The sequence below is a fragment of the Limanda limanda genome, chromosome 23, assembly GCF_963576545.1.
Source record: "Limanda limanda chromosome 23, fLimLim1.1, whole genome shotgun sequence".
Lineage (NCBI taxonomy): Eukaryota > Metazoa > Chordata > Actinopteri > Pleuronectiformes > Pleuronectidae > Limanda > Limanda limanda.
The window spans coordinates 2,169,299-2,189,591 of NC_083658.1; the positions used below are offsets into that span (position 1 = coordinate 2,169,299).

At 45.0% G+C, this 20,293-nt stretch overlaps 3 protein-coding genes across 4 annotated transcripts; all 3 read left to right on the plus strand.

Annotated features, from left to right (window-relative positions):
* Positions 1-4,594: 4,594 nt before the first annotated feature.
* pjvk (pejvakin) lies at positions 4,595-6,954 on the plus strand. 2 transcript variants are annotated; one of them, XM_061067330.1, is made up of 6 exons: positions 4,595-4,805; positions 5,280-5,475; positions 5,779-5,920; positions 5,995-6,112; positions 6,439-6,582; positions 6,653-6,954. In XM_061067330.1, exons 1-6 carry the CDS (start codon positions 4,595-4,597, stop codon positions 6,952-6,954), a joined length of 1,113 nt encoding a protein of 370 aa, XP_060923313.1. The 2 variants fall into 2 exon arrangements, with proteins under 2 accessions (XP_060923313.1, XP_060923314.1); XM_061067331.1 differs by lacking the exon at positions 6,439-6,582.
* Positions 6,955-7,706: 752 nt separating this feature from the next.
* On the plus strand, positions 7,707-14,505 carry pwp2h (PWP2 small subunit processome component). Its single transcript, XM_061066960.1, has 21 exons — positions 7,707-7,841; positions 8,134-8,246; positions 8,358-8,452; positions 8,536-8,635; positions 8,726-8,869; positions 8,952-9,087; positions 9,173-9,399; positions 9,502-9,645; positions 9,813-9,883; positions 9,973-10,109; positions 10,228-10,376; positions 10,477-10,624; positions 10,714-10,864; positions 11,552-11,732; positions 11,833-11,980; positions 12,117-12,225; positions 12,329-12,394; positions 12,481-12,699; positions 12,782-12,932; positions 13,091-13,165; positions 14,255-14,505. The coding sequence occupies exons 1-21, from the start codon at positions 7,824-7,826 to the stop codon at positions 14,421-14,423; spliced, it is 2,751 nt and encodes a 916-aa protein (XP_060922943.1). The 5' UTR covers positions 7,707-7,823; the 3' UTR covers positions 14,424-14,505.
* Positions 14,506-15,404: 899 nt separating this feature from the next.
* On the plus strand, positions 15,405-20,241 carry eed (embryonic ectoderm development). Its single transcript, XM_061067012.1, has 12 exons — positions 15,405-15,525; positions 16,276-16,428; positions 16,504-16,596; positions 16,689-16,754; positions 16,866-16,991; positions 17,101-17,182; positions 17,590-17,681; positions 17,821-17,954; positions 18,046-18,151; positions 18,259-18,417; positions 18,528-18,601; positions 19,180-20,241. Exons 1-12 carry the CDS (start codon positions 15,406-15,408, stop codon positions 19,304-19,306), a joined length of 1,332 nt encoding a protein of 443 aa, XP_060922995.1. The 5' UTR covers position 15,405; the 3' UTR covers positions 19,307-20,241.
* Positions 20,242-20,293: the final 52 nt, after the last annotated feature.

Here is a 20,293-nt window from a genome sequence, read left to right on the forward strand (position 1 = left end):
AGTTTTGATTTAAATTTATTCTTGTGTTGGTTTTTATTTCTATCATTTTTATCACATTTTATTGACTGAAGCATTTTTGCTATTTATAGATTGAAAGTCGGTGAAAGTCGATTGAAAGAACGAGGGAGTGATACATCCTGACGTGTTGAATATCTTTGTGAAGACGGAAGATGCTGTTACATCATTGGTCTCCACATAGCGCCCCCTGGTGGTGTGTCTAGCTACTCAGACAAAGTTTAACTTCATCCAAGTGATAACACACACAATGAATCTAACACAAAAATAATATATCTTTAATTCCACTTCACTTGAGAAAAAAGTTATGGAAATGAGAGTTAATTCAGCCAATTATTCATTATTTACTGTAGTAAAATTAAACTTTATATTTAAATACTTTACATTTAAACACAGTAGCCCATGCTGGACAAACCTGGAGCTGCTGCCGGGGGCCACCATGAGGTGACTATGGCATAAAATAGCTAAACATTTATTAGATATTTTTGTGTGTTTGTGTGTTTCTGCAGCTTTGTCATGGTTAACATGTGTTGTTGAGGAAAACTAAAGCAGCACAAACTAGGGCTACGTTGTAGCACTTGCGGGCCCGAGCACCCGCCCGTTGAAGCCTGTTGCGGTCGGGGGAGAGAGCGGTCGATGACCAAGCGCACGTCTCCGCGTTGGATGCGTTTTCTTCTCTGTGGCAAGGATAAACGCTTCACATTCCCAGAAGTTGAAGTTGATCTGATGAAAGCCCTATGAGTTCGTCAAAGTACAAATGTGGAAAATGGCCAAAATAGCCATTAAAGTCAAAATGGCGGGCTTCCTGTTTGGTCTAGCATGTCTATCCAGGAGACTTATTTGTTTTTTATGAAAAGACATATGTCCCTATATATTTTTGTAGATGTCGGCCAATCGTAGCGCCGGGGCTGCCCTTTAGTGGGCGCTAGTCAGTTATTTTGCCTCCCACCGCTTGGTGCTTGGGTTCTTTCAAACACATTCATGTCAGTGTAATTATAGATTTCTGTCTTTACAAAGTGAGAACTAAATATGTGTGATAAAGGAAGGTCGGTGTTTGATTCACAGCTGATCTCTGTGCGGAGCAGAAACGTCACCACGACGAACTTTGATCAAGAAACATGGAGACAAAAGAAGTTCAAGATTTACACACAGAATCCAAATCACTGCTTTTAATGACTCGAGTCTATTTGAGTTTACAGAACTCAGCTGTGTATCCATGACAATGACACTTAACTCCGGCATAGAGAGGCTCTGTGAACGTGGTCTGGACTCTGTGGAGGAGAGTCATGGTGTCAGAGACTCTGTAGAAGGACAGAACACCTGCACTGTGATCCAGGTACACTCCTACTCTGGAGGACACAGGACCTGACACTCGAGTCTTGATGCTGTTGTAATAAAAGTTATAACCGTTTCCATAACAATATAATGACCAAGATTTATCATTTAATCCAAATCCACATTCATGTGAGTCTCCTGCTCTTCTGATATTCTTGTATGTGACTGCTACATAAATTACTCTCCCCTCGAGCTCCACCTCCCAGTAACAACGTCCAGTCAGACTCTCTCTACTCAGGACCTGAGGCCAAGCAGTGAATCTGTCTGGGTGATCAGAATAAGACTGAACTTCACATGTACGTGTTACTTTTCTGTTTCCCTCAGATAATAACAGACGTCTGTATGCTGTGTTTGGATCCAGTGTGATTTCCTTCGAATATTTTAAGAAGTCAGCTCTGGTCTCTGGCTCTGGTTGTCGCAGTAAAACATCCACCTGAGACACAATCTGTAAAATCTCTGTCTCTGCCTCACTCAGAATGTCCTGTAGTCGACCTCTGACCTGTGACACAGCTGCTGTCACGTCCTCAAAGTTCCTCAGAGGACGGATCCTGATGCTGGATGAGTGTGTAGATTCACTGAGTGGTGACAGTGAGGGGTAGTTGTGTAGAAACTGGTTGTGATCCTCTGTGTCTGAGAGCTGCTTCAGTTCATGGTCTTTCCTCTTCAGCTCAGTGATCTCCTGCTCCAGTCTCTCCTGAAGCTCTCTGACTCGGCTCACTTCAGTTTCCTGCTGGGATCTGATCTGTTGCTCCACATCAGAGCTTCTTTTCTCCAGCAGACGGATCAGCTCAGTGAAGATCTTCTCACTGTCCTCCACTGCTTTATCAGCAGAGCCATTGACGGCCTCCTCCTCCTGTTGAAGCAGCTTCACGTCTTTCTCTGTGTCCTGGACTCTCTGCTGGATTGTTTGTCTCCTCAGCCCGAGCTCTCTCTGCCTCTCAGTCCTTTCTGCTGCAGCTGACACTGTGTCGTGGTCTTTATGTTTCTCCACAGAGCAGAGATAACAGATACACTGCTGATCAGTGCGGCAGAACATCTTCATCACCTCGTCGTGACGAGAGCAGATGTTCTCCTGGAGCTTCTCCGAGGGCTCCACCAGCTTGTGCTCCTTCAATGCAGCGGACTGAAGATGATGCTGGAGGTGTTTTTCACAATAAGAGGCAAAACGAACCAAATAGGACTTGAGAGATTTCCGTTTTCTCCCAGTGCAGACATCACAGGCCACATCTTCAGGTCCAGCATAGCAGTGATCAGCAGGAGCAGCTTGGAGTCCAGTCTTCTTCAGCTCCTCCAGTGAATCAGCTAACATGGTGCTTTTCTCCAGGACAGGCCTCGGTGTGAAGGTCTGTCTACACTGAGGACAGCTGTAGCTTCCTCTCTCCTCCTCTTTGTCCCAGTGGTTGTTAATACAGCTCTTACAGTAGCTGTGTCCACAGCCAGTAGTCACCGGATCCTTCAGTAGATCCAGACAGATCGAACAGGAGAATCTTTCTCTGTCCAGTTGATTTTCTTGCTGCTCCATTTCAGCTGCTGCCAGAGACTGAAGAACAGATTCACTTCCTCTGAACAGAAACAGATCTCTGCTCCTCCCTCTCTCCTTCACTTCCTCTTTTTACCACGTTTTAACACACTATTGAAAAGAGCAACAGTCAGCAGCTGCTGCCTTTATGTCAAACTGTTTAAAGGCAGCTACCTTTAGTGCAGCTGCCTTTACTGTAGCTGCCTTTAAACAGTGTGACATACTGTTGTATTTTTAGACTTTGATGCGGGCCAACTAAAAATGGATGGCGGGCCGCAGTTTGGACACCCCTGGTCTAGGCCCTGAAAAAGCTGAAAATAGCCATTAAAGTCAAAATGGTGGGCTTCCTGTTTGGTCTAGCATATGTATCCAAAAGACGTGTTTCTTTGTAATGTAAAGACACATGTCCCTATCGATTTTTGTAGATGTAGACCAACCGTAGTTCCGGGGCTGCCCTTTAGGGGGCGCTAGTCAGTTATTTTGCCACATCCATTCCTTAAACCCATCTGACAGTCTTCAGGGGGGGGGGGGCTGTTGATACACACATGTATTTTGAGGGAGATGGACCCATGAACACGGAAGTTACAGCTATTTTGTGTGTCATGGCGAGCTGATGAACTTTGATGCCACGCCATTAATATGGCGTTTGATGAAAAGTCACAGTAATCTTATATCTTCATTATCAATGTCTTGAGACCCATTTGATACAGTTTGACATGGTTGCGCAAAGTGGATGAGGAGGAATACATCCAGTGTGTAAGACATGCAAAAAACAAGACATTTTCTGCTGCCACCAGGGGGCGCTGTGATTTTAAGTCATGATTTCTGTGTAGATGTCATCAGGCCGGGACTCTTGTCTCACATTTGTAGTTTGGACTCGATTGAACCAAATATGTCCGAGATACAGAACCTCGTGTTTTGATGGCGTTTAATCAAACTTTGACACCACGCCACGGTCACACGGTGTGATGAAAAATCGATCTCTAAATCAGTTTTTATCTCCATCTTGTTGTGATGACACTCATCTGAATCTAAAGTTGATCTGATGAAAGCCCTGGGACAAGTACGTCAAAGTAAAAATGTGGAATATGGCCAAAATGGCCACGAAATAGAAAATGGCGGACTTCCTGTTGCGTTTTTCATAATGCCCCTTGAGGCTTTTTTTCATGACTAGTCACGATACACCCGTGTCCCGATTTTGGCGAAAATCAGTTATGTGGAAACCTTGGGGCTGGGTTCCAGGGGGCGCTGTTGAGCCATTTTGCCACGCCCATTTCCAAATACTCCAGAATACGTAAATTTTCATCACTCTCTAATTTTCTGCAAAGTTTGGTAAGAAGTTCAGCATGTTAAAGCCCTCAAAAAGCCAATTCAGAATAGTCACAATAATAATCCTTACAGTTTCAATAGGGCCTCTCACCATTCGGTGCTCGGGCCCTAATTAAACCCACCTTGAAGATAGCTGCTGAAAGGTGTCATTTGTTTTTCTAGCTGATTTACCACGTGACAGGAAGCAGCAGGCCCACAATGACCAGGTGAACACACACTCACACACACTCACAGACACACACAGACACACACACCCCTCGTGCCATATTCTCTTACCCACCACCTGCATTATTCAACGCGAGTGTGAAAGCAAACTCCCGAAGCTCCTCACTGAGACGAGTTCGACAAACACCAGCTCAAGTGTTGGTTTCTGTGTTTTCCTGCTGTAACTCTGAAATGTTTGCCGCAGCCACTAAGAACTTTGTGAAGCAGGTGGGAGACACCGGGAGGTTGATCCCCGTCCCGAGCCTGAGCGAGGCCGACCGGTACCAGCCGCTCAGCCTGGTCACGAGGAAGAGGAAGAGGCACCTGTGGAAGAAGAACAAGTTTGCCTCCACGGCCTTCTCCCTGAAGGACATCCTGGTGGGAGAGAAGGAGATCACAGCAGGTACAGTGATGAGGAGGATCTGGATCAAAGTTCAGCTTCACATATTCATTTAGGCTTTTTAAAATGTTTTTTATGGGAGAACGATTCCATCAAATTCAAATATTCCAACAATATTTAACGGTTTGGACTTTTATTTGTGGGAGAAACTCAATTAGATGTGAAATAATGTGAAGGATTGAATTCAGGCTCATTTTATCCCTCGTGTTTTTATATTTAATGTTGGGAGGAATATTTTCCCAATAAAAAGACAAAGATTAAACGAACAAGAGATTCTTATCTTTTACTAAACATGTTTCTGATATTGTCAAACTGCTCTTTTATATTTCCTGATTCATTGTTGTTTAGTATTTAAAATAAATTTGATGAGGTGGATTTAAAAAGCATCTTTCCAGGCACCGAGTCCGTAGTGTAAATAATAATTTTTGTAAATCTCCTTAGCTCCATTCCAAACATATCTCTTATAAAACTTTACAGGCGTCTCGTCTTATCAGCTCCTGAACTACGAGGACAAATCGGACGTGGCCCTCAACGGTCGCCTGGGAAACCACATCATCAACGACGTGGGCTTCAACATCAGCGGCTCGGACTCTGTGGCCGTCAAGGCCTCGTTCGGCATCGTGACCAAACACGAGCTGGAGGTGCCCACGCTGCTGCGGGAGCTCAACTCCAGGTATCCCAGCATGCACTGCGGCTGTCAGATCATCATGGTGTCACCTCAGATATGGATTCATCTGCATCATAACAATCTTACAAAACGTGTATTCCTCCAAGTAGATTTTGATGTTTACTCCTGTGACCTCTGACCTCTGCATGACAGAGGGAACTTGAGAAGGGGGGGGTTCTCTGTATGGATGAATAAATGATTGTGTTACCCGACACTGACACACACATAGACTGAAGGTGTTTCACATGATTGGTGTCAGATGCGTCCACAGATCAGAGATCAGAGTTTAACGGTGGGTTTTCCTCTCAGGAAAGTGGACCTGGATCACTGCCTGGTCCGTCAGGCCAAGGAGAGCCGGCGCTGTGTCCTCTGCGTGGTCGTGGAAAGCATCCGCACCACGCGGCAGTGCTCCCTCAGCGTCCACGCCGGGATGAGAGGGACCACCATGAGGGTAGAGTCCTCAGATCAGAGGAGACTAACTCTGCTCGTGTTCAGGTCGATGGGTTTAATTCTGTGTCGTCACAGTTTCAGATCGACGACGGGAGGAACCCGAGAGGTCGAGACAAGGCCATCGTCATCCCGGCTCACACGACCATCGCCTTCAGCATCTGTCAGCTGTTTGTTCGACTGGACGGGCGGCTCGGTACAACATCAACACACACACACACAAATACACAATGGTGTCTCACATGACACGGAGCTAATGATTAAACTAATGATGCCTGATGGGGAGGAACTTGTCTTTTGTGTATTTTTACACTTCCTTGTACTTTAAAAATGCAGATGTGGATATTTCCTCACCACATACACACATCTGGCCTGTTTGGGGGTAGAACCCATGACCGTGGCGTTATTAGCACCACGCACTGACCACCTCAGCTCACAGGCCGTGGTTTAAAGAGACAAAGTCACTTTCCAAAGTTAGAGTCAGAACCAAAAGCTGTTTTCTGATGTTTCTTCTTCCGTCAGATATTTGCGTGGCTCCGGAGTCTCAGGGCGGATTCGAGCGGGAGCAGATCCGGGAGCAGCTCGGCGGCTACATCGGTCACTTCTCCATGGGTCGACTGCGTCGCTTCCTGTCCGGGATCATCTACGGAAACCCCTTCAGAGCAGGTACGATGAAAACCTCTGCTGCACAATGGATTTCTTTTGCAATCTTTCTCCTGATCCATCTCGTGCGCAGACGACCGGACGTTTGAGGAGCTCACCCACTCCGACACCTACATGGACGACATGGTGACGGACTACTACGAGAAAGCCGCCAGCATGACGGACGTGTCCACCAGCTACCTGAGGGAAAGCGCCCACACGCGGGTCAACCTCCTCACGCACAACATCCCGAAGGGCCCGTGCGCGCTGTGCGGCATGGGGAACCAGCGGCGGGAAACCGTCTACGGCTGCTTGGAGTGCTCGACCGGAGGCCAGAAGTACGTCCGCCTGCACGTGGTGCCCTGTTTTGACCTTTGGCACAAAACGCTTCGGTGAAGAAGAGGAGTTCTGACACACGTGGGAGCAGCTTGGTCAAGATTCTACAGGTGTCACTGTTTACCGTGCTGTTTTTTCAGATGTTTGAATAAAAACCATGAAAACTAGACATTGAAACATCCGTGAACCGTCACTTCATCCCGAGCCAACTTCAGTCAAAGTTCTGAACTCCATTTTGTCTCTCACTTTTATCCAGTGTCGATTTTCCATTTGACCTCTGGCACTGGCCCAGTTCCTCACGTGTGCCGGACGATCAATTATTCAGTAAGGGTTTTAAAAATGGACCCGAGGGATCGTGTGAAGAAAGAACGACCGGGTTTATGAAACTTGTTGCAGATAATAAGTATCTGAATAGACGTCACCGTTCAGGACTATACTGAATGTACATGCATTTAAGATGGGAATTATTCTTTTCCCATGTGATTGAAAATGGAAAAAAATAAATAATTAAAACCGTTTTCTCACAACAAAGTCTTATTGTGATATTCTGTGTTTTTAAGGGTATTTAGACTATTTTTCAAGGTTATTAATAATAAAACAAAACGTTTAATTTTGTGTTTATATGTTACTTTAATTTCATTGTCATTAAGTACATAAATATATGTAAGAAAGTAGGTTTTCTTATGAGACAAGAATGCTGCTTCATTTTTGACTGGTTTCTCCTCCCCGCCGCCTGAGGGCGCTGTCTCGTGTACTGCCGCCCCGCTCAAGCCGGAAGTGCAAAGTGTCAACACAACCGAAACACGTGTGGAGGCAGAAGAAGAAGAAGCATGTGTCACAGCAGGAGCTTTATTCTGACGATTCAATGATTTAATGATTTAATGTTAAACAGAAGAGAAACGCTGCGAGTTTAAGGAACATTTATCAGAATGAAGTTCGCGTACAGGGTGAGTGCCTGGATGCTAGCTGCTGTTAGCCACCGGGAGCTAACTCCACAGCATCCAATGCATGGGAAGCTACTTTCAGAATTAGCTAAATTCCAGATGTTCTTGTTTATGCTGCTAAAAATAAAGCTCGTCACATTTTAAAGTTAAACTCTGAGTTGTTAGCTTTCACACTAAAGTTCGGCCACTTGTTTACATGATTTCATTAATGTTTCAATGTGTTCCTGGTTTATTTTCCTTCACAAACAGGAAGTTCTGTGTGATTTAATCAATGATCCTCTGTGTGTTTGTGTAGTTTTCCAATCTGCTCGGTGCAGTTTATCGTCAGGGAAACTTGAGTTTCTCCAAAGATGGAAACGCTGTGATCAGTCCGGTGGGAAACAGAGTCTCAGTCTTCGACCTGAAGAAGTAAGTCACCGAATAACATAAAACATGGAGGAAGGTCAAATACTGTCATGTTTGAATATGTACTTTAAGACGTCACAAAATAACAATGAAATGTTTCCTTCTGTCTTCCAGCAACACGTCTGAGACGCTGCCCGTCTCCACCGCTAAGAACATCACGTGTGTGGGAGTCTCTCCGGATGGCAGCGTGGCGGTAGTGGTGGACGAAGGTGAGAGAGCCGAATCCCACTTGTTATGTGATGTCTAATGAAAATGACTTAAAGCAGGAGAATGTAAATGTGTTTGTGTCCAGATGGAGCAGCCCTGTTGGTCAGTCTCGTCACCCGAGCCGTCCTCCATCATTTCCACTTTCACAAGCCGGTGAACAGCATCCGATTCTCCCCCGACGGCAGGTAAGAAGGAACTTTTCCATTTGGCTGCTCCTAATTAACTGAGACATTCGTCAACAAAACGATGCTGAACTTTGTCTTCTTCTGTCTCAGGAAGTTTGTTGTGACGAAGGACAATGTGGCTCTGATGTACCACGCTCCCGGGAAGCAGCGCAAGTTCAACGCCTTCGTGTTGGACAAGAGCTACTACGGCCCGTACGATGAGACCACCTGCATCGACTGGACGGACGACTCCAAGTGAGGACGAGGACAAGCAGGGTGACGGATATTCAAGCAGAGAGCTGAGTTAAAATGTGGAAATGGTTGGTTTTCCCCTCAGGTGTTTCGTGGTGGGCAGCAAAGACATGTCCACGTGGGTGTTCGGTGCCGAGCGCTGGGCCAACCTCATCTACTACTCGCTGGGAGGACACAAGGACATGATCGTGGGCTGTTTCTTCGAGAAGGACAGTCTGGATGTGAGTTTCTTTTCTTCTTCCCTCCACTACTTTACATTAAATAATAGATAAGAAGACAGAGAGAAACTTGAATCTGTGTTTCCAGCTGTACACGGTGAGCCAGGACGGGACGCTGTGTGTGTGGGAGAGCGACACCGAGCTGGATGGCCTCGTCCTGAAGAAGAGCCGGGACCAACCCGAGCCCCTGAAGCAACGAGAGGAGGGAGAGGAGGAGGAGGAGAGGCTGGAAGGAGAAGAGGGAGAGGTCATCAGAGGGAAAGCTGGACCCCCCAAAGAGAATACCAAGAACGTTCGATACAAGCAGAGGAGCAAGTAAGAAGCCACAGATTAACTTTGGCTGTAGAGTTTAGAGGAAGAATTAAAAAGCAGCTGCAGCTCTTCGCTCCTTTAATTTCTTTTATTCTCCATCTGCAGACACTTCTTCAACAAGGAGGGAGATTTTAACAACTTGACCACGGCCGCGTACCACAAGCCCACTCACATCCTGGTCACGGGTTTCGCCTCCGGTATCTTCCACCTGCACGAACTCCCAGAATTCAACCTGATTCACTCGCTCAGGTGAGAGAAACGTTAGTTCGGCTGTAAACAGAGATCGTGGCTTTCTGCTGCAAAAAGAATGAATCATTTTACCATTACAGTTTTTATTTTAGATCGATTTAAACAGGATCATGTGAACAACAATCTCCTGCAGCGAGGTTTATTTTTTTAATGTTTTTTCTCTTCAGTATTTCAGATCAGAGAATTGCTTCAGTGGCGATAAACAGCTCTGGAGACTGGATCGGCTTTGGATGCTCAGGTAAGAAGTCGGCCTGTGTCTCGGTGTCTGTGCTGCAGAGACTCACGGTTTCCTTCTGCAGCAGCTGACTGCTCGTCTGATTGTTTCAGGGATGGGTCAGCTGCTGGTGTGGGAGTGGCAGAGCGAGTCGTACGTCTTCAAGCAGCAGGGACACTTCAACAACATGGCGTCTCTGGCGTACTCTCCGGACGGACAGTACGTCGCCACAGGAGGCGACGATGGAAAAGTGAGTGCATCACATCCTCCAGTTTGACCATTTGTTTCTGGTTTGAATTTCAAACCCACAGAAAAGCAGTGAAGAGTCTTTGTTTCTGACGTCAGCCTGCGGTTTCCTTTCCTCAAAGGTCAAAGTGTGGAACACCAACAGCGGCCTCTGCTTCGTCACCTTCACCGAGCACAGCAGCAGCGTCACCAACGTCACCTTCACGTCCAGCGGCTTCGTCATCGTCAGCGCTTCTCTGGACGGGACGGTGCGGGCGTTCGACCTGCACAGGTGAGCTAACGCTGCTGCCAGGGTGTAACAGAGAGGGACACCGGGGGGGTGGAGAATGTGTTTGTGTGACGTCTGCTCTTCGCTCGTGTGTGATCTACAGGTACAGAAACTTCCGGACGTTCACCTCGCCCCGGCCGGCGCAGTTCTCCACCCTCGCGGTCGACAGCAGCGGAGAGCTGGTGTGCGCAGGAGCTCAGGACTCGTTCGAGATCTTCCTCTGGTCCATGCAGACCGGCCGCCTGCTGGAGGTATTCACACGCTCACAAACATACACACAACCTTACGATAATGTGTGTGTATCACCTGCCTCATCGCCTTCCTCCCTGTGGCTGGTCAGGTGCTCGGGGGTCACGAGGGTCCGGTCAGCTGCTTGTGCTTCAGTCCCGTGCAGTCGATCCTGGCCAGCGCCTCGTGGGATCGCACCGTGCGGCTCTGGGACATGTTGGACAGCTGGCAGGTCAAGGAAACGCTTCACCTCACGTCTGACGGTAAACAATCCTCTGGAGGAGAAACCTGTTTGGATGTTTCACTGGACTGAACTGTGCTTTTATCATTTAGCCACAAGAGGGCACCAAAGTCTGCAAATTTAGTTACTACTGCACCTTTGGCTCTTGGGAGAGTTAATTAAAAAAAAGTGCTGTGATGTCTCTTCTTTAAGGGACCAAACATCTGTAACTCATTTTATTGTATTCATTTTAAGTTCTTTAACATGTTAAAAACATAACATAACACAAAACATAACACACCTCTAGGATGTGTTAAATTAACACATTATATCATATCATAGTATATTATACTGCATTACATTGCATATTGCAATATGACACTGTTCACTGTTTTGCATTTAGCATTTCGCTTTTTACTTAACTTTTTATATTTTTTATATATTTTTATTCAGAATTGTTTATCTCAAAATAAATGTTACTTCGTATAAATATTGGTAAAAAGTGAGTAAATAAGAAGTAAACAGTGAGTAAATATATACTGGTTTCCCATTTTTTATTGCTTTCCATGCATGTTGTATTTATTGCGTTTTTATGTTTCTATGTTCATTGTTTGCACCAATAACCAGAGCAAATTCCTTGTATGTGTGAACGTACTTGGCAATAAAATACTTCTGATTCTTCTGATTCTGGTTCTGAAAAAGTAAGTGTGTTTTCGATGTTCCCCCTCAGGCTTGTCGGTGACGTACCGCCCTGACGGTCAGGAGTTGGCCGTGACCTCTCTGAACGGTGAGATCTCTTTCTGGAACTCTCAGAACGCCACGCAAACCGGCTCCATCGCTGGACGCCACGACCTGGAGATGGGCCGCAAAGAGACGGACAAAATCACAGCCAAACAGTCCGCTAAGGGCAAGTGAGTCACCACATCTGCCGCCAGCTGTGTTCCGGTTTGGTTGTTTTGTTGGATTAGTCTTTGATTCCGGTTGTGTGTTCAATTCTCATTTTTCACGAAGGTCCTTTACGTGTGTGTGCTACTCTGCGGACGGGGAGTCGGTGTTAGCCGGAGGTCAGTCCAAGTTCGTCTGCATCTACAACGTGAAGGAGACGATGCTCATGAAGAAGTTTGAAATCTCCTGCAACTTGTCCTTCGATGCCATGGAGGTAAAAATCATTCATTCAGAGATAAAGTAACTACACACAATGCTGTCGGATAAATAGAATGTGGTTTGGTAATTTGAAAATATGGCAAAATATGAGTCTGTGATGTTGTTGCTCAAACATCCTGTTTTACCTTCAGGAGTTCCTGGACAGGCGGAAGATGACGGAGTTCGGCAGCCTGGCTCTGGTGGACGAGGGAGCAGGGGACGGAGACGGCGTGAACATCAGCCTCCCGGGAGTCAGGAAAGGTACGACGCCTCCTTCAGCAAGGAAAACAATCATTCATTACTCCAACCTGATGTGAGGAATCTCTGTTAAACTTGTATATCTCTGCTCTCTGTGTTTTTTAAGGTGACATGAGTTCTCGCCACTTCAAGCCAGAGATCAAAGTCAGCTCGCTGCGCTTCTCTCCTACTGGTAGGTGGCAGAATTACAGCTTCCCCTGCAGAAGATCCAGGCGCCGCTGTCACGTGTTTTACTAAAGTGGTTCCGTCTTCTCTCAGGTCGCAGCTGGGCGGCCACCACCACCGAGGGCCTGCTGGTCTACTCCCTGGATGGTTCTATAGTGTTTGACCCCTACGACCTCGACCTGGACGTGACGCCGGCCAGCATACGCAAGCAGCTGCGGCTTCAGGAGTGGACGTCGGCCATCGTCCTGGCCTTCAGACTCAATGAAAAGGCGCTCAAGCTGGAGGTGCTGGAGACGGTGCCACACGAGCAGAGTGAGTGAACCCTTCTTCAAACACTACACTTCATTTTAAAGCTGAAAATGCCTCATCGCTCATGTTTGTCTGTGTCCTTCAGTCGCGCTGGTTTGCAGTTCACTTCCTGACATTTACGTGGAGAAGCTCCTCGGGTTCGTGGCGTCGTGTTTGGAGAAGTCGGGTCACCTGCAGTTCTACATGGCCTGGGCCCAGAACCTGCTCATGCTGCACGGACAGAAACTCAAGAACAGGTAAGAAGAATGTTGTGAATGATTTAAATGCAATGCTATGATTTACTGAGCAACAGCGCCCCCTACAGCCACACACAGGGATGTGTTCTGCTGTAAGAGCTATGTGGCTGTTGCTTTTGTTCTGTTTTGACTCGATTCTGATTTTCTTGGGTTTGCAGGTCAGGAGCATTACTGCCCACACTCCAGGCGCTGCAGAAGAGCATCCAGATCCACTTTGACAACCTGTCGAAACTGTAAGTCCCAACATTCCAGCAACTTTAACCTCTTCTGTCTCACTTTGAACCGAACGAAAACAAGCAGAAGAATGAATATACACAGAGAGGAGACACTAACAAGAAGATGTTTTGATTTGTTGGAACTAGGGTTGCAAAATTCCGGGGAATATTCAAAGTTGGAAACTTTCCATGGGAATTAACTGGAAATGTTGTGGGTAATTTATACTAACTGTATTTACCTTGTCATATACAGACATAAATATAAACATTTTGTTGTGTCATAGGCTGATTTGAGCCCTGAGGAAACTTTGGGCACTTGACTATATGCTTCTGCATCGTTGTGTCATTCTTAACATAGGTCTTTGCACAGTATTTGCAAATGTACACAGCCTTTCCTTCTACATTGGATGAGGTGAAATGTCTCCACACATGAGAGAGTGCACGTGGCATTGTTCTGTAGAATAAGATGAGAAAAAAGTTTGTAAAAAAACACTAATGCAATGCCAGAGATATAAATAGTTAGCCAAACAATTGGAATCGTCTGTAAACGTATTTTACAATTGATAGATTAATGAATGGAAATAGGCTAGATGAACAGATGAACAATCCTCAATCAGCATGCTAATATATTTTCCCCAGTAATATCATGGAAACTTACCTGACTAGTCCTTCACTCTACAGCAGGTCTCAATAGTCCTGCTGTAGAGTGAAGCATGCTGGGAGTTATCTGTGCATGTGATGGAAGAATGCACAGTGGAGGCTTGAAACTCAACGTTCCATACATCTTTAAAATAGAGTTTTGATTGATGTTTTTATTGCTCAGCGTTTAATTTGCATAGTTGTTTTTTTTTCAAAAATCCCAAAATTCCCGAGCTTAATATTCTTGTGGAAAGTTTTCGGAAAGTTCCCGGAAATTTACCAGAAAAACACTTTCCGCCTCTTTGCAACCCTAGTTGGAACACACAAACACACTCTTGTGGTCGCACAGTATCATCACAGAGTGGCACTTCTTCCCTCACACACTGTGAACAGAAACACACAACCCTAACACATGTTACTCACACACTTAACGCTCAGTAACAATCATTGTGTATTGTCTCTGTACAGGTGTGACTTCAACATGTACAACATCCGCTACGCCGAGGCCCTGTCGAAGCAGAGGGGCGTGAAGAGAGCAGCGGAGGAGGAAGAGGAGGGGAAGGAGGAGGAGGATGATGAAGGGCTGTCAGAGGGGATGAGCGAAGCCTCTTTTGAGGAGGCAGAGATGATCCTTTAGGCAGCGAGAGAAGAATATTGTTGGACTGTGAGAAAACATTGTAATTGTAAACAGTTTTTTAATAAATTCATATGTAAATGTACATTTTCTCATGTTGTATTTTGGCTTACACAGGTAATCCAAGTCTCTTTAGTGACACCTGCCTGTGTGGAGTTTCTTGCACATTCCTCATTATAGTTATCGACTGTTTAATAAAGCAGAAAACACTAATATTAGATGTTGCCTGACTGCTTTGTGGTACACACATCATTGTGCATTTAAACAACCTCCAGTCGTAAAGAAGCACCTGGTTTATGCTCCTTGTTATGATGTCATTTATTAAAGAGCGTTTTAATCCTAATAAAGTAATTCTCTCAACATTTAGCACTTCTAATGCATCTCATGCGTTTGCAAATGGTGCTTATCTCATGATTATTAGATTTCTTTATTATTATTTATCCACACAACGGGGAAATTCACTTGTTACAGCAAAATAAGAGAAAACAGAATTTAAATAACAGTGCCGAAGCACAATAAAAAATATCACAATATGTACACTACTAAACTACACATAATGAGAGTACAGAAACAAAAACAACCTGCAAAACAGACACTGTGCAAAAGCAGGTACTGGGGAGAAAGTGGAATGATATAAGTGTTATTGTAATGAAAACAAAAATATTATAAGTAATATTGCAACAGTAGTGACCATGATACAGAAATAATTAAAAAGTAAGTGACCATAATATAAATAATACTACAAGATAGCATAATGGAAATATAAATAATATTGCAGTATTTGGTGTTTGCATGTCGTTAAATATAAATCTAAAATGAAAGTAATGATATTAAAGGGGGAAAAGCAGATGTAAACATTTAACTTTTGTAGTTTTCAATCAGAATTTGATGAAATTTAGCGGAATTCCCCCCTAGAGCGAGTCAAACTACGTTACCCGGCAGCCCTTGCGGCGCCGGAGCGGAAGAGGCGGAGCTTCGGGGCAAAATGAGGGAAAATAGGAACATGTCCGAGTCTCCTTCTCAAGCGGGAAAAGAAACACCGGCGAAGAAACAGAAGCTGAGCAGCGACGAGAACAGTAACCCGGACGTGTCCGGAGACGAGAACGTGAGGAATCGAACCTGTGGTGTTTCTGACACGACTGACGAGCCGCTGCTAGCCCTGAGCCGGTTAGCATTGTGCTAAAGCAGCCGGGATGCTAAGGCAGCTAGCTAGCAGCTTTGTTCCCCTGGTTCCTCTCAGCTGCTCGGACATGTCACGACTTTTAAACCCGGTCGAACATCTTCACTTGCACGGATCGAGTTGTTCCGGTTGTTTAAACAGACACCGGAAGAGGGAAGTTGTTGCTAGCAGCTAGCAGCTAGGTGCTAGCTGTGTTTCCTGCAGCAGCTGGGTCCAGGGAACAGGAAACACGTGTTTACTTTATATTAATGAAGCTGTTGTTGCAGTTTGAGCTGCTAAAGGCTCAGGAGCAGTGTGTAGCACAGAAGTGTCTCCATGTTTGTGTTCACACAGTTTAACACGTGTAGTCAATGTGTCACATGCACGTAAACAAAAGGTCAAGAGCCCGAGGACAGAGAAGGAAAGTGTAAACAAGGAGGAAAGAGCAAATATGAAACTACACACACTCACAGAAGCAGAGGGACATTCGTTGCATTTGAAGTAACAACAACTTTGTGTGTGTGTGTGTAGTTCCTGCACATGTGTGAGAATCAGCTGTTTCAAATAAAGTGAAACTGTTCTGAAAGCTGTGACACAGACAACCTGCCTCCTGTGTAAATACGTGTGCTGTTATCGTTATAATGTGTGAAGTATCACTCAAGGTGCTGGAGTCTGATCTGGTCCTGATCTCTGCAGGATGACGCCGCCAGCGTGGAGAGCGGCGCCACCGCCGAGCGCCCGGGCACGCCCACCAACACCGCCAACGCCCCGGGCAGGAAGAGCTGGAGGAAGGGCAAGTGGAAGTCCAAGAACTGCAGATACTCTTTCAAATGTGTCAACAGCCTGAGGGTACGTGCACGCACCACACTGAGGTTCCAGCATTTCCTCACACTGGGACTCGGCTGATCTTACTGGTTTCCACAGGAGGACCACGGCCAGCCGCTGTTCGGGGTCCAGTTCAACTGGCACAGCAAGGAGGGAGACCCCCTGGTGTTCGCCACCGTGGGGAGCAACAGGGTGAGTGACGACCTTACAAAAAGAAAATTACGCTTCTCCAATACATTCTGCTCGTTGTTCATAACTCACCAGTGTTTTCTTTTCTCCTCCAGGTCACTTTGTATGAATGTCACTCTCAGGGAGAAGTCAGACTCCTGCAGTCGTACGTGGACGCAGACGTATCCTTTCTACTCGTCGTTTAACTGACTCCTTCCTGTTGTCATACTTTGAATCTTTTCATGCAAGTGTGAAAGTGTCTGGTGGATTTCCTTGACTTCCTGTGTGTCAAGGCAGAGGAGAACTTCTACACGTGTGCCTGGACCTACGACACCAGCACCAGCCATCCCCTGCTGGCTGTGGCCGGCTCCCGTGGGATCATCCGGGTGATCAACCACATCACTATGCAGTGCATCAAGGTAATTTCACCTGGAACTAACTCTCAGGGTCAAGTTTCTGTACCTTTTATCATCAGAACTGGAATCCATATATCACATCTTTAATTACACTTCTCTCGGTCATATCCAGCATTATGTAGGTCACGGAAACGCCATCAACGAGCTCAAGTTTCACCCCAGGGATCCAAATCTCCTCCTGTCTGTCAGTAAAGGTACAAACTTGACAATAACAATCATAAACAATATGTTTTCAAGTTAAATGACATTTTTTAGTGGCTTTATTGACCATCTGAAAACTATAAATCCTCTGTCTCCATTGTGGTGCAGGAGAGTCACTCTCAGTCATGTGAGAGGGAGGAGAATGGTTTTATCACCGTGTGATTCTCAGGTGGTTCTTAAATCGTCACTTCTGTGATAAGGTCACATTTTAGTTTCCTCAGCTGATTTTAAAAATTCACTCATTGAGTTTTGACTGTAGTTCAACCAGATTCTTTCCTTGTGTGTTTGCAGACGAACACTAAACATTCATAAAATCACATGAAGACGCTGTGATTCTTTCACGATTCTTATGAAATATCTTTCTTTGTTTCATTTGATTATTTCCTGCCTGTTTCCTCAGACCACGCCCTTCGTCTGTGGAACATACAGACCGACACCTTAGTGGCGATATTCGGCGGCGTGGAAGGTCATCGAGACGAAGTCCTGAGCGCCGTGAGTGTCGTACATCACAACTCGCATCAACATGTGTTTGCTGATGTGTAATTCTTTATTTTACAGAACAAACATAACTCCAAGATGGTTTACAGTTTTTATTAAAGGGTTTTTAACCTCTGAATTCGTTCCACTTTAGGATTTTGATCTCCTGGGTGAGAAGATCATGTCGTGTGGAATGGACCACTCCCTCAAACTGTGGAGGATCAATTCAGAGAGGATGCAGAAAGCCATCCGAGGATCTTATGAGTACAACCCGTCGAAGACCAACAGGTGAAGAATCATTCTTTTGGTGGTTTCTTGTCCTGTTTTACATAATTTATCATGTTTTCATCATTTTTAATTTAATTTGTGTTTTCTTTAGGCCGTTTGTGTCTCAGAAAATCCACTTCCCCGACTTCTCAACACGAGACATCCACAGGAACTACGTGGACTGTGTGCGGTGGCTGGGCGACCTCATTCTTTCAAAGGCAAGCGGATTTAATAAAGAGATTTCTGGATTTATCTCAGTGTAATGTTATGATTTTTAAAGTCTATCGTGTCCTTTTTGTTTATCGTTCTCACTTTCTCACTCCAGTCCTGTGAAAACGCCATCGTGTGCTGGAAACCAGGGAAGATGGAGGACGACATCGATCACATCAAACCCAACGAGTCCAACGTGACGGTTCTGGGACGCTTCGATTACAGCCAGTGTGACATCTGGTACATGCGCTTCTCCATGGACTTCTGGCAGAAGGTAACACAGCTCAGTCTGATTTGTCTTTGCATTTATGATCATGTCACTTTCTTTTTGACCCCTGAGGAACCTCGAGTGTTTACTGATGTTGCTGTGATGATGATTGACAGATGCTGGCTTTGGGAAACCAGGTGGGGAAACTGTATGTGTGGGACCTGGAAGTGGAAGATCCGCACAAAGCAAAGTAAGTTCACAACTTCTGTGTTTTTAATCAAGGACACATGTTGTGATCAGTGGTTCAAAACAAACTGTAAAGTCAGATCCACTTTACTTAGAGCCTTTAAAACAGTGTGGACCAAAGTGCTGCACAATAAAAACGTAAAGAAGTTCAGGAATAAAACTGTCTCTTTATGGAACCACACTTAAATCTGCTAGATCCAGATTTTTATTTGCACCATACCACGAGTTCTCTTTGGCCCATGTCCCTTTGGCGGAGGTATTTTAAGTCTTAGACGTAAATAAAACAACTTAAGGAAACTCGATATAAACTGTTCCAAAGCTTTGAAGCTGCGACAGCAAACAGACAAACGCTCGAACCCCTCGGCCTCGACTAAGAGTCTATTCAGAGGGTCTCTGAGTGTCTGGAGTCAATTAACGCTTTAAAAACAAATTTGAAAAAAAACTGATATTGAATCGTGTACTTGACATGGAGGAGAAGAGGGCGTTACAATAATCCAACCACGATGATTCTGTTCAGAGTTCAAGATTCAGACTCGCTAGAATAAAACCCCAACGTGACGGCGTGTTCTTTCTGGTCTCCAGGTGCATCACGCTGACTCTCCCCAAATGCATGTCGGCCATCCGGCAAACCAGCTTCAGCCGCGACAGCAGCATTTTGATCGCGGTGTGCGACGACGCTTCGATCTGGCGCTGGGATCGACAGCGCTGAGCCTCGTGAATCAGAGAGAGAGAGAAAGAGAAAGAAATCTTGATCCTGTTGCTTTTAACTGTCCCCGACATGTTGTGCAGGTCGACGCCGCAAAAACAGGAAATGAACGTTTGGTCTCGGGTGTTTTCTGCGTTTTTTCTTCTTCTTCTTCCTATTATAAAAAAAGAACCTGCTTTTCCCGAAAAGAGATCGGTTACGTTTCCAGATTTCTACGAAGTTTTCAGGACCGGGTCTGACGTCAGAACGAGGAACTAAACACCAGTGGCATGTGAAGTCTGTTCCCTGCCATGAATACATGTTATGATTTCATATATTGAATTTAGAGGAACAGTGATTATAACAGCAGAGCTTCCCCTCCTCTGTGTGCCTTCTTATTTCTATTATCAATAATTACTCAATAACACTTTCACCAGGCATCAAACAGAGTTTCTCACCTGTTTGGCTGAAAAGCTGCGTTTATTTTTTGCAGTGTTCCACATTCACCACCAATAGTACACAAAACAAAATGAAGATATTTTTTTCTGTTTTTTTTTTATTTGACTTGTTCTGATATTTCCTGTGTTTCTTTGTCTTTTTTGAACACACACACACAATAACACACACACACACTCTGACTGTTGTTGCATCGTTTACAGTGTTTGTATTATAGTGACATTTGAAGCTTTATTAGGTTCAGTCAATAAAAGTGATTTTTGTAAATATTCACTCCAGAGTCACTTTGTGTGGAGAAATTCCACTTTAGTTCATCTGAAGGGAAAATGTATTCATAACATACTGTAAGGGGGGTGGGGGGTGGAACTAGGCTTTTTATTACAGTAGCAATCAGGCTTTTAGTTTGGAAAGTTCCACAAAAATAAGGTCAGAGTGAGTTGTTTTTATCTGTGTAGATTGTGTATTTGAATTTACATCAAATAAAACTTATTTTTCTACACGTATTACTTTTGAATTATTTTCCCCTCAACGTTGAGTCTAATTTAATTTTCATGG

What these genes read in the sequence shown, in the direction of transcription:
- pjvk (XM_061067330.1), top strand. Translation starts at nt 4,595, where the DNA reads ATGTTTGCCGCAGCCACTAAGAACTTTGTGAAGCAGGTGGGAGACACC. An exon ending in TGAGAGGGACCACCATGAGG is followed by an intron (nt 5,921 to 5,994) that starts GTAGAGTCCTCA and finishes GTGTCGTCACAG; the next exon opens with TTTCAGATCGACGACGGGAG. An exon ending in TCGACTGGACGGGCGGCTCG is followed by an intron (nt 6,113 to 6,438) that starts GTACAACATCAA and finishes TTCTTCCGTCAG; the next exon opens with ATATTTGCGTGGCTCCGGAG.
- pwp2h (XM_061066960.1), top strand. An exon ending in GACTGGACGGACGACTCCAA is followed by an intron (nt 8,870 to 8,951) that starts GTGAGGACGAGG and finishes TTTTCCCCTCAG; the next exon opens with GTGTTTCGTGGTGGGCAGCA. An exon ending in CAGGAGGCGACGATGGAAAA is followed by an intron (nt 10,110 to 10,227) that starts GTGAGTGCATCA and finishes CTTTCCTCAAAG; the next exon opens with GTCAAAGTGTGGAACACCAA.
- eed (XM_061067012.1), top strand. Translation starts at nt 15,406, where the DNA reads ATGAGGGAAAATAGGAACATGTCCGAGTCTCCTTCTCAAGCGGGAAAA. An exon ending in CCACCGTGGGGAGCAACAGG is followed by an intron (nt 16,597 to 16,688) that starts GTGAGTGACGAC and finishes TTTCTCCTCCAG; the next exon opens with GTCACTTTGTATGAATGTCA. An exon ending in GCGACCTCATTCTTTCAAAG is followed by an intron (nt 18,152 to 18,258) that starts GCAAGCGGATTT and finishes TTCTCACTCCAG; the next exon opens with TCCTGTGAAAACGCCATCGT.